Genomic DNA, 12,597 nt, shown 5'->3' with positions numbered 1-12,597 from the left:
CATGTTTACATTGTAACCCAGGAAAAAAACATTTAACTAGATTTACTTTAAAATGCGCTCATCCGTCTGTCAGCTTCCAACTCCAGTCCAGCACATTCAGCTGCATAATAAAAGTTATGAATACTGTAAACTAAAATTCTTTATATATTTGATGAGAAAATGAAAAAGGTTATTTGGTTTGTTGTGTCTAAAACAATACGTGGTGTCAGCTTTGAGCTCACTGCAGGATCAGATCCCGAATTCCTCACACCTCCAGCGTGTCTAACACAGACAGTCTGACTCTCTCACCTTCCGTCCACTGGACTGTCATCGCTGATTTCCTCAGGTAACTTTTATCCTTCACCCAGAATGTGACGTCTCTTCGATAGGTTATACTTTCCTCCATATTCCTGCCTAACTAGATTTATTTAACTCCTCGGGTTTTTTTTTTTTTACCTGTTTTTACAGGCGCATTCCAGCCCTGTGCGACCCTGAACGCGCTCAGCAGTCAGCAGACTGATGGCAGATTGATATGATTTAGCTTTTGCTGACCCCTTGTGGAAAAGCGATGTATCAGTGATATTTTCTACACCTACTTCGGAAAAAAATGCACTTTTAGTGAAATTTACTGGAGAGCTCCAGATCGCTTTGTATTTAAGGACATTTTTCAAGTTAAGAGCTTCAAAGATGTTTCGCATCAGCAGAGTTACTTTTGGTATATGAACTTCATGGTTCTGGAAACGAAGTCTACATCTGCAAACCCCTGTGATACGTACAGGACGCATCTGTCTTCCAGCCACTGAACACTGCTGCCTCACACCCCCAGCCTTGGGGGCTCAAATCCCGCTGCGTTTGTGTCGTTGTTTTATCTTAACAAGCTGCACAATTTCCACCAGACGGGTAACGACATGCAGTTAGTTACGCTGGAGTCTCTTGATTGCCCACGGTGTACAAGTTTGTTTGAGCTACTTCAATTTAAAAATTAAGTTAATGAGGATTATCGTTATTGTTGATTCTTGGATATTTTCTTGATGTGTCATGTAGTCTTAATAACATCCGTCTATAAATTATTAATCGCGTGGGTTTAACAGGTTTTTACCAACGCCAGAGAGATCTGCAGATCAAATCAAATGATGTTATTATTAGCTTCTAGGGCTTTAAAAAAATAATAATAAAAAAAAAAAGGTACGAGTATATTTTCTGGTGCTTTTGTCAAAATGACTAAGCACCGTGAACGGCAGAGGGCAGCATACCTGACTGCATGTATTATACTGCAACTAGTCACGTCAGACTTAAATTGGCCAAACAGACGTTAACGGGTTAATTGCAATCGCAGGAAATATTAAGAAAAATCCCAGAACCACATTCAAGTCAAAATGTAATTCTGGAGAGACCCAGTCCAGGCAGTGTCAGCCCGAGGTGGATATTTCACGTCCGAAAAGTAAAAATCCAGACAGATTTTGTTTCAACCAACCAGTTGTGTATAAAGTCACAGAGTACATTTAAGGGTTTAATTAACTGAAATGCCAAAATCCATTAATTGTGCAGCATGGCTTGCTGGTACTACAGTGCAGTGTATAACAAGGGATTCCCTGCACCATTGGCCCCCAGGAGTCACCTCACACCTCCATTGCGTGTAATACGGGGGTGTCTGACTTGCACTTTCCGTCCACTGGACTGTCATCGCTGATTTCCTCAAGTAACTCGTATCCTTCACCCAGAATGTGATGTCTCTTTGATAGGTTATGTTTTCCTCCATGTTCCTGCTGGTCCAGAAGCTACAAATCCAGACCAGTATACTCAACCAACCAGTTGAGTATAAAGCGTCAAAGTCACAGAGTACTCAAACTGGTTGGTTGAAACAAAATCCTGGTCTGGATTTTGATGATGTCAATCATATGCAGACAAGAGGTGGAACAGCTGTCTAAACCTCAGCTTTAATAAGATAAAGGAGATGGGATCTCAGCCACTAATAATTCATGGTTAGATCCCACACGTGTTTCTCTGAGGACTCACTCTGAAGTGTCCATCCAGCGATGGTGATGTGCTAGGTCTGCTTTCATGCCTGCCTGTCCATGTCATTTTATGGCTGCCTGATGCCTGTAAGTGTTCCACAGTCAGGAGTGTAAGAGGTGAATGGATACCGTGACAGATTTGGGGGGGGGGGCGGGCAGCACTTTGTAGAGGCCCCAAAATCCCCCCCCCTCCCTCAGCAAAATCAACTGAGCGATTGAAAGTGCCAATCTGAGCAGGGGGCCCAAGGTGACTGTTTCTCAGGGGGTCGGGGATGTCTAGCTAGTGCCCCGTCCACAATTACCAGACTGATTAAGTCTCAAAAGCCTGCAGAATCTATCATCGCGTCATTTGTGGTCCTCAGTTCAGCAGGGTGTGTCCTTTTTGCTGACATGACGTTGTCCATCTCACCTCACTAAGTCCACCTCATTTAGAACATTGATCCTCATGGGTCCCTGTATTATTTTCAGTTTTTTTTTTTTGCAATGTTGGGCTTAAGTCATTTTTAACAGTGCATGAAGGCATTGTGCTGCTCTCACTGCACTACGTTCTAGTAACTCTCACTGCACTATTTTGTGAAATCAACTGGCACAAGATTTTTAAATTTGGGTCGTGACTTAATGGCCAAGGAAAAATGTGGATCCTGAGCAGGAATATTTTAATGAATGGGTTCACCCAGGCCAAGACCCAGGGGCCTCTGCCAGCTGGAACAGCCCAGGAACCTCAGTCCTTATTAACATGCCTCTGGTCTGGGGGCTCAACCAGTAAAGAATCATTGTCAAGATGTCAAGAGTCAATTGGGGATTTATTGTCATGCCAAACATATTCAGTACACTGCATACAAAGACAGTGAGCATTTATTGCCACATCAACCTTAACACTGCATACAGTGACAGGAAGTAACATCTCCCATACAGCAGTGTCACATATACACACAAAGGTCAGAGATAACAGATAGTCCAGCAGATTCCGGGGACCCATCACTCTCTAAGTGCCCCAGAATATACCGTCGAGGGCCCCCCTCTTTGCAAAAATCTACCGAGCTCCCCCCACCCCTCCACTCTGCAAAAGCCAACCAAAATGGCCCAAACTAACATTTTGTTGGGGGCCCAGAATTCCCAGCTACGGCCCTGAGGGTACCCATACATTGATTGTTAATTTCAACTAGCACACCTGTCCAAACATGCTTAATGGAGCAAATTAACTTATCTGGGGGCCATAGCTGTCAGCATAGTGTCCCCCCATTTACCGAACTGTTCCGTTTTTCCGGAGGCAGGGCGGGGCCCTGATATTCCCCGGGGGTGGTGGCCATGGCCTACCATAACCTATGCATGAATCCGCCCCTGACACTGAACAGGTACAGCAGAGAATCGGGTTCTTAAACTTTTCCTAATCAGGGACAGCAAACGGAAATTCACATCCTACCACTAAGGTGTCAGTCTATAAAAAACTAAGAATGAACCTAAGTTAAAGTATTTAAAGTATTTTGCTAAATTATGTTTCTGACTTCTGGACTGCATGGTTCCGATAAGACATTGGAAAAAATATTATGTTGAGAAAGACATTTTATAACTTTTTCTTTAAGACAAAAAAAAATTTAAATAGTGGAGGAGAGTAATGTGTAATAATGAGGCTAACATGACGAAATCGCTAAACACGGGGGCTGAGACAAAAAATAAGGTAAATCGGGTCTAAAGTCGCCTATGGTTGCTAATAACACACTTTGGGTCCCGGGATGAAGGTGCGTTTGAGCAGATCGGCACAAAAAGGTTGTTGCGCAATAGTATAAATCTGAGTGCGGGGAAAAGACTCCGGGCGAAAAGGAGGATCAAATGAGAAATGACTAGTGAACAAACATCCCGTCAACTGACAGGTTTATTATGCATACATTTTAAATTGTGTAAAGACATGAAAGAGAGAGATCTCATATTTCATGACCTGAAATTTTAAGTGGCCAACATGAAACTGTATATGGTGAAGATTATATTATTTTTTGATTTTGCTATAAGCCTGTTACCAACATCATACTAATGACTAAATGCAAAATAGCATAAACCATTCATAGGCCTGCAGTGCATTTATTTTCACAATATTAAAAATGGGAGATTAATGAGGAACTTGGTGGAACAGCCTTACAGCGATCCGGAAGACAAGAAGCAGTCTGAAGATGGATGGATAGATGGATGGATGGATGCAATCCAGCATGTATTTATTTGAGTGGTGTTGTACTGTGTACCATCTCGATTTCACTCAGTTTTATACAGAAATCCTCTTATAATCTTTGCCAATTGAAATTTGTCATTAAAACTTGGTTTCCCACACTCGTGGCCTCTCATTTTACCGACAGTGAATTTCCTGTGACATAATCACCGTACAAGAACACGTTTAACTGCGTTACTAAATTTAAAAGGAACTGAGTAGGCAAAGCAATCCTGAGAATATCTCCGAGGAGGGAAGCAGCATCGAAGTGACACAGCGGAGTACTGCCGTGGCTTACTGGTCTGTCCGCACAAACCCAAGCATTTCGGAAGGTAACGGCGACCGCACGTGGCTTTTATGTAAATGATTTTCGTAATGGAATAGGATGCGGTGGACACCCGCACCGGCAGCCTCGTGCTGCTGCGGGATACTCTCCATAGGGGCACGCGCCTGCTCGGTCTTTCTTGTTATGACTTTTGATGATGGCCGCTTATGCTGCTTGTTGAGGTATGCTGAAGTGGTCTAAATAGGTTTCATACAAGTTTTTATGAATTATTTGTTACAATTCAAATACGGTTATTATATTTTTACTGTGTATTGCCAAAATATATCACTTTTCCACCGTGAGGGAGCCGCTCCTGTCGTCCCACTGGCTTTCATTCGTCCTTTAGTCCTTCTCACAAAAATGCTACAAGACTCCAGCAGAAACGATATTCTAGCTTCATCACGTGTCACGGTGCCCTAACCTTGCTAAAATGAAAGAGTTACTTTGCGTACGGGCGAATTGGTTCTTGTTACTTATCAGTGTAGTCCAGTTTTTCGCCGTCAGCTCATCCACGGGCGCAATTTCTCTGCAAAATGTTTGCCAGCTGGATGTGTAGATCTTGGACGTGTCGAGACTGGCTCTTTTAACGAAGTTAAGAAAAGAATCCCAAACTGCTTTTTCTTTCTGAGACAATACAACCATTTTTGTGGTTCATATGAGTCCATTAGCGTGTTGGTATAGGTATTTGGGCAGGACGTCACAAGAGGCAATTACTATATTAGTACATTGGTCAGGAGACTGCGCCGTCCATTATCCATGCGTGACAGTATCTTATTAGGTTAAATAGTACTCTGGATGATGATGTGGTAATGTGAGCCATTGGTAGATGCGTTTTGCATGTTATGAGTACAGCCAGTCGCAAATGTCTTGCATAGTGCTTTCTCGATTGTTTTAAAAGAGGAAATGTAACAGTTTTGATTTCCCAAAGGTAGACAGCTACACATCCTCCTGTTTCTGTAATTTATTCTACTTGTCAGCGTCTGCATGGCTCGGCCGTCCTCTCTCTGCTTTCTGCGTACTTGAACGGCAGCCTGCATACTCAGCTGACCGCGTCATGCAAGTCACGGGAGATGAGAAAGACATTGTGTTTCCAGCGCAGATCTTTCCACGTCCGCTGAACTGAGGTCCGCAACTAAATATATACTGCTGAAGTAATAACAGCAGCGCTGCGCCGCACGTGCTTCTCTGGAAACGTTATTAAATTAAATGCGCGTTTCTAGTAACTTACAACTGGAGCAAGCACAGCTGAAACAAATTAAAAGTCACAAACACAAAACATTCCACTGACAACCAATGAAACTGGAGACCATGCGTGAGAACAAACAAACCAAATCCAACCAGCTAACTGGTCTGAACTACTCAGTGGTAACTTTATAACTTGCTTAATGTAAACTTGGGTATTTGATATTCATAATTAAAGTCTAAATAATTGCTGATATAATAGTTATGCTACACGAGGGAACAACGAGTGACAATCGGGCAGGGCAGTGACTGCTTGTGAATGTGTGACAATTTTTTTTTTTCTTCATTGACCATTTATGAGGCCATGTGCTGAGAGTCTGTGCAGCGCTGTGTATCACACACACGTTGTGCTTTTCTGGATGGTTTGATCTGCAGGCAGGCATCTGGCTTTTGATGTGGGTGGGGCTAACCTCTGTCCCATTTCCTCCCAAGAAAATTCTGCCTTTGGGGGAGCCTTACTCAAAGCGCAGACTCTCAGCCCGTCTGTTTCATCCAGTCACCTAATTTATTGTCTTCCCTTCCGTCTATTTGACATGGAAGCTGTTTTTCATACTGTCTGGTCTTTGTGTGAAGGGCCTCACTGTCGGTGTGATTTCAAAGCAGTGGGCAGATGCTGGGACTGCCATATTCACAATCTTTAAGGCAAAATTCAGATGCAAGAGAGTCACATGATGTTAGTGTCCCAACACTATTTTCAAAATATAAGTAACAAACCTTTTAAAGACTCAGTGTTCTATCCACTGGACCCTGACTCTGTGTTCTATCCACTCATTTGTTTATTGTTTCCAAGGAATTTGTAAGAGCAACAGTTGCCACTTCAACTGTCTATATATATATGTAATTCAATGCTGGTGTGAGGTGAGGCTGCGATTTCATAAATCATCTTAACTCACCAACTTAACTATCTATGAAAATATCAGTAAAATTTTTAGCTTTCACTATGTACTTAAAATAGACAAATGTTCTTTGGTTACATGTGACTTTATGATATGTCAGTTTTGATTTAATTTTTTTTCTTTCATTTCTGCATTTAGTTAGACATGCCAAGTTTAAATGTATTGCTGTGCTTGTCCATTATAATGCAGTAATTCATATCCATTGTAATACTTAGCTATTTTCATTATTTTATACTGTATGAGCACCTCAGTGAGCTCATTTGCATGTGTTCTATAGTTGCTGCATACCTGTTCAGTCATACACGTTATTTTAGACATGCTGTGTTTTGCTGGGCCCGGGGGGGGTCAAAAGGGATGAATACACAGTTTGTGTGTAGATGAGGCAGAGATGGGGGGGCAGGTGATTGTTGTCTGTGATTGGCTGAGCTTTGGAGGACGGGCAAGTCTCCAACACACTGTCATCCTAGCTTGCGTGTGTTAGGGTCGGTGCCCGCCCATCCCTGTCCTGTGTGTTTGCCCCCATTTGGCCAGCAGGCATCGCTGCCCATCCTGTTCCTTCTGTCTTGTAGCCCTAGTCCCTAATGTGTTTCCCTGTGCCCTGGGCTATCATGTAGCTTGATGGGTTAAGTGAGCGGCTTGGAAACTAACATCCCTCCATTTGTGGGTTCAAGGCTGGTCTTTTAACCTTTAACCTTTTGCTTATTTTTTGGTTTTATGTTTATCCTTAGCTTTTGGCTTTTCCTTGAATCTGTTATGGTTTCTGTCCCTGTTTTGGTTTACTCTGCTTATACCTTGTTTTATTTTGCGCTGCTTGTACTTATGTTCCTAGTTTTTTCCTAGTATTAGGCTCTGTGTTTAGTAAAGTTTCCATAGTTAACTGTAATGTATTCCCCCTGTTTCTTGCTGATTGGTTAATTGAGTTATGGTTTTCACCTGAGCGAAGCCCCAGCCTTAGCAGAATAGTATGCTTCTGAGTGATGTATTTAAGTGCCCGCTTTTGTTCTGTTCCTTGTTGGTTCATTGTGGCCTTTTACCTGTGTGACTGTTTACCTGTGTAGCATTGTTGTCGTCTTCGTCATCGTCGTTGTTGTTGTTGTGTTTTTGATTGTTTTCCCCTGTATAGTTTATTCCGCTTTGCTTCCTGCCTTTATTCCTGTTTTCTCAGTTTTGTTTTGACCGCTCGCCGCCCCTCGTTTTGTTTCCCCCTTTCTGTTTGTTTCTGTTAAATAAACCACTTTTCGTGGAGCCGCTTTGTGACCCATCCTTCCTTCCCTATGCCCCACTGTGATTCTAACTGGGGGTATCTGCTTAGAACCTTCCAATCATTCTCCTGTGAAGCACAACCTCCGGTCTCTGTGAATCCTGACCAAGAGCTATCATGACTTACCTTTATCTGTGACGTCTTCAGAACCTGCTGTCTAGACCCCTTATCTTCACAAATGGGCCAAGCTGTTGCTTCCACAATGATCCCACCCATTGCTGCCAGTTATTAAATATCACTGCTACTTTTTTCAGTCATAATTTAAATTCTTTTAATTCGCTCATTCTACTCACTATTATTTATTTTTATATTATTTACGGCATAACTCAGGGCAGCGTGTGGCTCAGGTGTTTTGGCCTCTGTGTCTGCGATCAGAAGGTTGCTAGTTCAGCCCCAGTCTTAGCAGAATAGTCACATGTCCCCGGACCCTTGAGCAATGGCCTTAACCCCCAGCTCCCTAGGCAACACAAGGTGGCTGCCCCCTCAGTGTGACCCCCAAACTTAGTCACGCCTGTATGGAGTGCAATTAATCCCCACAGGGATTAATAAAGTATCACTGTTCTATTATTAATTTCACGTATATATATTCAGACCCACTGCGCTTTTTGATAATTATCTCATGATGCAGTGAAGCAGGTGGCAGTGCTTCACCTACGTGTAACGGGCGTGTAACCCGGGCCGCCTTCCCAGGTAGCGGGCGGTGACTCCATGTTGAGGCTTGCGTGTGTCTGACATGGGAGCCGCGAGGAGTGAGGCGGGAACGTTTTATTGCTGCAATTGTTTATTATCTTACGGATAATTAGCAGATCCTGCTCGTAACGCTACACTCAGCGCACCCGTGTGGGGTGGGGGGGTGCATCCTCATTCACCTTGTGTGAGTCTGGCATGGAGGTCAGTAATGAGTGAGCCAACAGCTGCAAATAAACCCCAGACCCAAACTGACCAGGAGCAGGAGGTGGGGGAGGGTCACCACAAAAGCAGGGCAGCAGCGTGACGCATGCAATCTAATCTCCATGGAAACAGCTGCCACATGCACAGAGCCCCCTCACCCCAACCTATCCCTCACCCTCTCTCTTTTCTTGTCTTTCTACTTAAACTAACAGTCCATGCTGGTCTCCCTCTCTTTTTTTCACTATGTCCCTTCTTCTCCTCCCCCCTCTCCTCCTTCTCCTCCCCCTCTGCCCTCCTCTCCCTGTCTGCAGGCCAGTGACATCACAAACAGCCGGTATAAAATCCTCCAGTAGGATCAGAGGATCATTGTGCTGCCTGCTCGCGCTCTCAGCCTCACTCTTACTCTCCCTTCTCTCTTTCTCTCTCTCTCACTCTCTCTCATTCCACTGCTCTCCCTCTGCGCCCTGCAGGCATCATGGAGGCTTTCGTCGGCACATGGAACCTGAAGGAGAGCAAGAATTTTGACGACTATATGAAGGCACTGGGTGAGTGTCCCGCACTGCGGGAGTGATGAGTGGAGACGGAGGCTGGCGCTGAGTGAATGGGATGCGTCACATGGAGGATGAGGGCCGTAGTGCGTGTGCACGTGCGTGTCTGTGCTCAAGAGCGAATATGGGCTCCTGCATGCACCTGCACCAAGGCCTGAGAAAAAGATAAACTGTTTCATGTGGCCATGTGTATAAAGGGAGTTGGCTGCGCGTGCATGTGCGTGCGCGTGAATTCGCTTTGCACACGTGTATGTCTGCGTGAGAAACGATGTGGAACTAAGCAGTCGGGTGGGTTTTGGTGGGGGGGGGGGGTCGACTCCGCAGCCGGAGGGGAGGGCCGGGCAGGGATCGGGGGGGTGTCTGCTGGGGTGTGGAGGGAGGCAGGTGGGCCCCACAGTTGTATGGGCTGGGGCATCCCAGAAGCAGATGTCCCTCCGTCTACCCCTCCCTGCATTAGCATGAGAGGCGAGTCCCCTGGTGCAGTGGAGGGCGATTCCCACCAGCAGATATCCTCAGTCAGGGCTGATGAGCAAAGCCGCATGGAAGGGCTGCTTTCTGTTGCGTGGTGAATGCGAGCGCAATCATGGTGGGCCCTACAGGTAAATCCGCCCTTTTCCCATATCGGCCACTCTGCTGGGAACAGCGCTGTTGATTTAAGCCTTTTTGTAATGACAAAGAGACTAAGAGATTACGGCGGTCCCTGGAGGCGCTGCGGCGCGGCCGCGACTCGCCTCCCGCAGTCTCACACGCCCTGCGCTCCCCGCCCACGCACACACAAACGCCGCCATCCCGCTGACGAGCCGCCCGGCCCCAGCCTTGGGCCCTCAGTGAATATCTTCGGCGATAAGAGGAACTTCCCGCGGCAGAGCTAATAGAAATGCCGTTATTTTATCATGACGTTCCCTTCAGCTTCGCAGTTTCACTTATGTGTGGAGGTCTGGAAGCATGAGGCAGTGGAATGTGAGTGTGTATTAGAGGGGTGTGTCTATTAACATCCTAGTGTCCTCTTTGACCTCTGCAGGCCCCTCCCACCAGCCCTCGACTCCACCCCTCTCTGGTGTGACTCTCTGGGATACTCCCCATCCCCCCGCCCTTCCCCTGCTGTTCTGATACCCAGAGTAGCTGACACACCCCATTCTGGGCCACAATGACCCATGCATGCGCTGCAATACAATGGCTGACACAGCGCAAGCGGCTGGTTGAAGGCCGCCATAGCATCCGTGCCAGCAGCCACACGCTGACGCCGTGACCACAGCCGCTGACGGGTCATGCTGTGCTCTACCTTGTTTACCAAACGATAATAAATCGATGGCAGAATGCAGGCCCGCTCACCTGCTGCCGCACCTGGGCCTGGCAGTCGACTCGCTGGTGGGTCACGTGACCTTGCCTCAGCCAGGGGGCATGAGAATGTGTCCACTAGTCGGGCGGTGAAGAGAACTGGAGGCGCATGGCAAAGAAAGAGGACGTAATAAGAAGCAGGGAAGTACAATTCACTGTAAAGCTGCTCCAGGAAGGGAAAGGGTGGGGCGAATGAGGGGGGGCAGTTATAATGAATGGACCTTTATTTAGCATTAATACAAATACGGTAAAAGATACATTATGATTACTTGACTGCTAGTAGGTCAACCTAGTAATTGCTTAGCTCTCGGAATGGTCTGGGTTTAGGTGTTACTACAATGTTGGCCTTTTCATAGGAAGTGTCACTGGCGACCCCTGCAGGTGAGGGACAAAGTCTCAGTTTACTACCTGCGCAAACCAGCGGGCTAATGCTAATGCTAATGCTCTGTGACAGGTGTGGGCTTCGCCACGCGGCAGGTGGGCAGCATGACCAAACCCACCACCATCATTTCCATGGACGGCGACACCGTCACCCTGAGGACCCAGAGCACCTTCAAGAACACCGAGATCAGCTTCAAACTGGGCGAGGAGTTTGATGAGACCACCGCAGATGACAGGAAAGTGAAGGTGCCTCACTGCCGCCATGCACGGATCCAGCGGCCTATGGGGTCGCAACACACAAACATGTGCTTCCACACACAGTGAAGGTTCGGTCGCTCCCATAATCACAGTACCTATGATGACAGTAACTTAGACAGGCACACGTGCACATTGAAAGTGCTGATATGCAATACCCAGGATTCTCTATTAATGCATAAACCCACATTAACTCTCTATACCTACACACTGATTTCCCTGTAGATCAGGCATATACCTACACAGTGACTTCCCTGTAGATCAGGCATATACCTACACACTGACTTTCCTGTAGATCAGGCATATACCTACACACTGACTTTCCTGTAGATCAGGCATATACCTACACACTGACTTTCCTGTAGATCAGGCATATACCTAAACACTGACTTCCCTGTAGATCAGGCGTATACCTACACAGTGACTTTCCTGTAGATCAGGTTTATGTCTGAACTCTTCCTCCATGTGTCCCCCAGTCTGTGGTGACGCTGGATGGAGATAAGATGGTGCACATTCAGAAGTGGGATGGGAAGGAGACGACCCTGGTGAGGGAGGTCAGCGATAACAGCCTGACTCTGGTCAGTACCCGTCTGTGTGTGTGTGTGTGTGTGGGAGGGGGGCTATGTGCTCTTTGCTTGTCAGCTGACCATCCGCTGTGCTCCGCAGACGCTGACGCTGGGTGACGTGGTGTCCACTCGCTCGTACGTAAAGGGCGAATAGAGGACCGACTTCCTGTCTCTACCCCCACTCGCCCCTGCTCCCAGCCCTTCACTGCAGGATCCAGCGTGGTGCTATGCTATGGGTATCCTATTCCCTCCCCCCCCCCCCCCATCTTTGTACTGCCTCCTCTGTCTTAGACAATAAAAAAATCCAAGTTTTGTTTTTTCACTGGGCTGCACAATCCATGTCGTCATTTTCAACTCAAGGGAAAGCAAACAAAAAAACATGTCCTAAACCCTCCTGTGCTGGATGTGAGCGTAGAGCAGCATCTGTGTGTGACCCACGCTGTCACACAAACACGCCAGGTCTATTTCAGCCCAGGAATGTGCCACAGGTCATCAGTGTCAGGGAGTGTGATGTAATTTCAAGCAAACAGGGACAGAAATAAACACATTAGGAGGATGGAAAGCAGGACAATACTGCAGCGTATCTGACCTCTCAGGCAGCAGGACAGCTGCAGGACAGCAGGGGGCATAGTGGGCGAGGAGCTCAAATTTTGAGCAAAATCACTTGGGTTCAAGTTTCAGCAGAAACCATGCCTGTATCTCA

The 12,597-nt window shown here is 46.3% G+C and overlaps 1 protein-coding gene across 2 annotated transcripts; it reads left to right on the top strand.

The window, feature by feature from the left end:
- Positions 1-4,383: 4,383 nt before the first annotated feature.
- Positions 4,384-12,216, top strand: fabp3 (fatty acid binding protein 3, muscle and heart). Of its 2 annotated transcripts, XM_023803798.2 has the most exons (6): positions 4,404-4,523; positions 9,118-9,140; positions 9,277-9,351; positions 11,147-11,319; positions 11,805-11,906; positions 11,995-12,216. In XM_023803798.2, exons 3-6 carry the CDS (start codon positions 9,282-9,284, stop codon positions 12,046-12,048), a joined length of 399 nt encoding a protein of 132 aa, XP_023659566.1. In that variant the 5' UTR covers positions 4,404-4,523; positions 9,118-9,140; positions 9,277-9,281; the 3' UTR covers positions 12,049-12,216. The 2 variants fall into 2 exon arrangements, with proteins under 2 accessions (XP_023659565.1, XP_023659566.1); XM_023803797.2 differs by lacking the exon at positions 9,118-9,140 and having other exon boundaries at positions 4,384-4,523.
- Positions 12,217-12,597: the final 381 nt, after the last annotated feature.

The sequence above is a fragment of the Paramormyrops kingsleyae genome, chromosome 23 (assembly GCF_048594095.1).
Source record: "Paramormyrops kingsleyae isolate MSU_618 chromosome 23, PKINGS_0.4, whole genome shotgun sequence".
NCBI classification, from domain to species: domain Eukaryota; kingdom Metazoa; phylum Chordata; class Actinopteri; order Osteoglossiformes; family Mormyridae; genus Paramormyrops; species Paramormyrops kingsleyae.
Note: the sequence above shows the minus strand (reverse complement) of the source record. Positions and strands in the feature narration are given on the sequence as shown.

What these genes read in the sequence shown, in the direction of transcription:
- fabp3 (XM_023803797.2), top strand. Translation starts at nt 9,282, where the DNA reads ATGGAGGCTTTCGTCGGCACATGGAACCTGAAGGAGAGCAAGAATTTT. An exon ending in CAGATGACAGGAAAGTGAAG is followed by an intron (nt 11,320 to 11,804) that starts GTGCCTCACTGC and finishes TGTGTCCCCCAG; the next exon opens with TCTGTGGTGACGCTGGATGG. An exon ending in GCGATAACAGCCTGACTCTG is followed by an intron (nt 11,907 to 11,994) that starts GTCAGTACCCGT and finishes TGTGCTCCGCAG; the next exon opens with ACGCTGACGCTGGGTGACGT.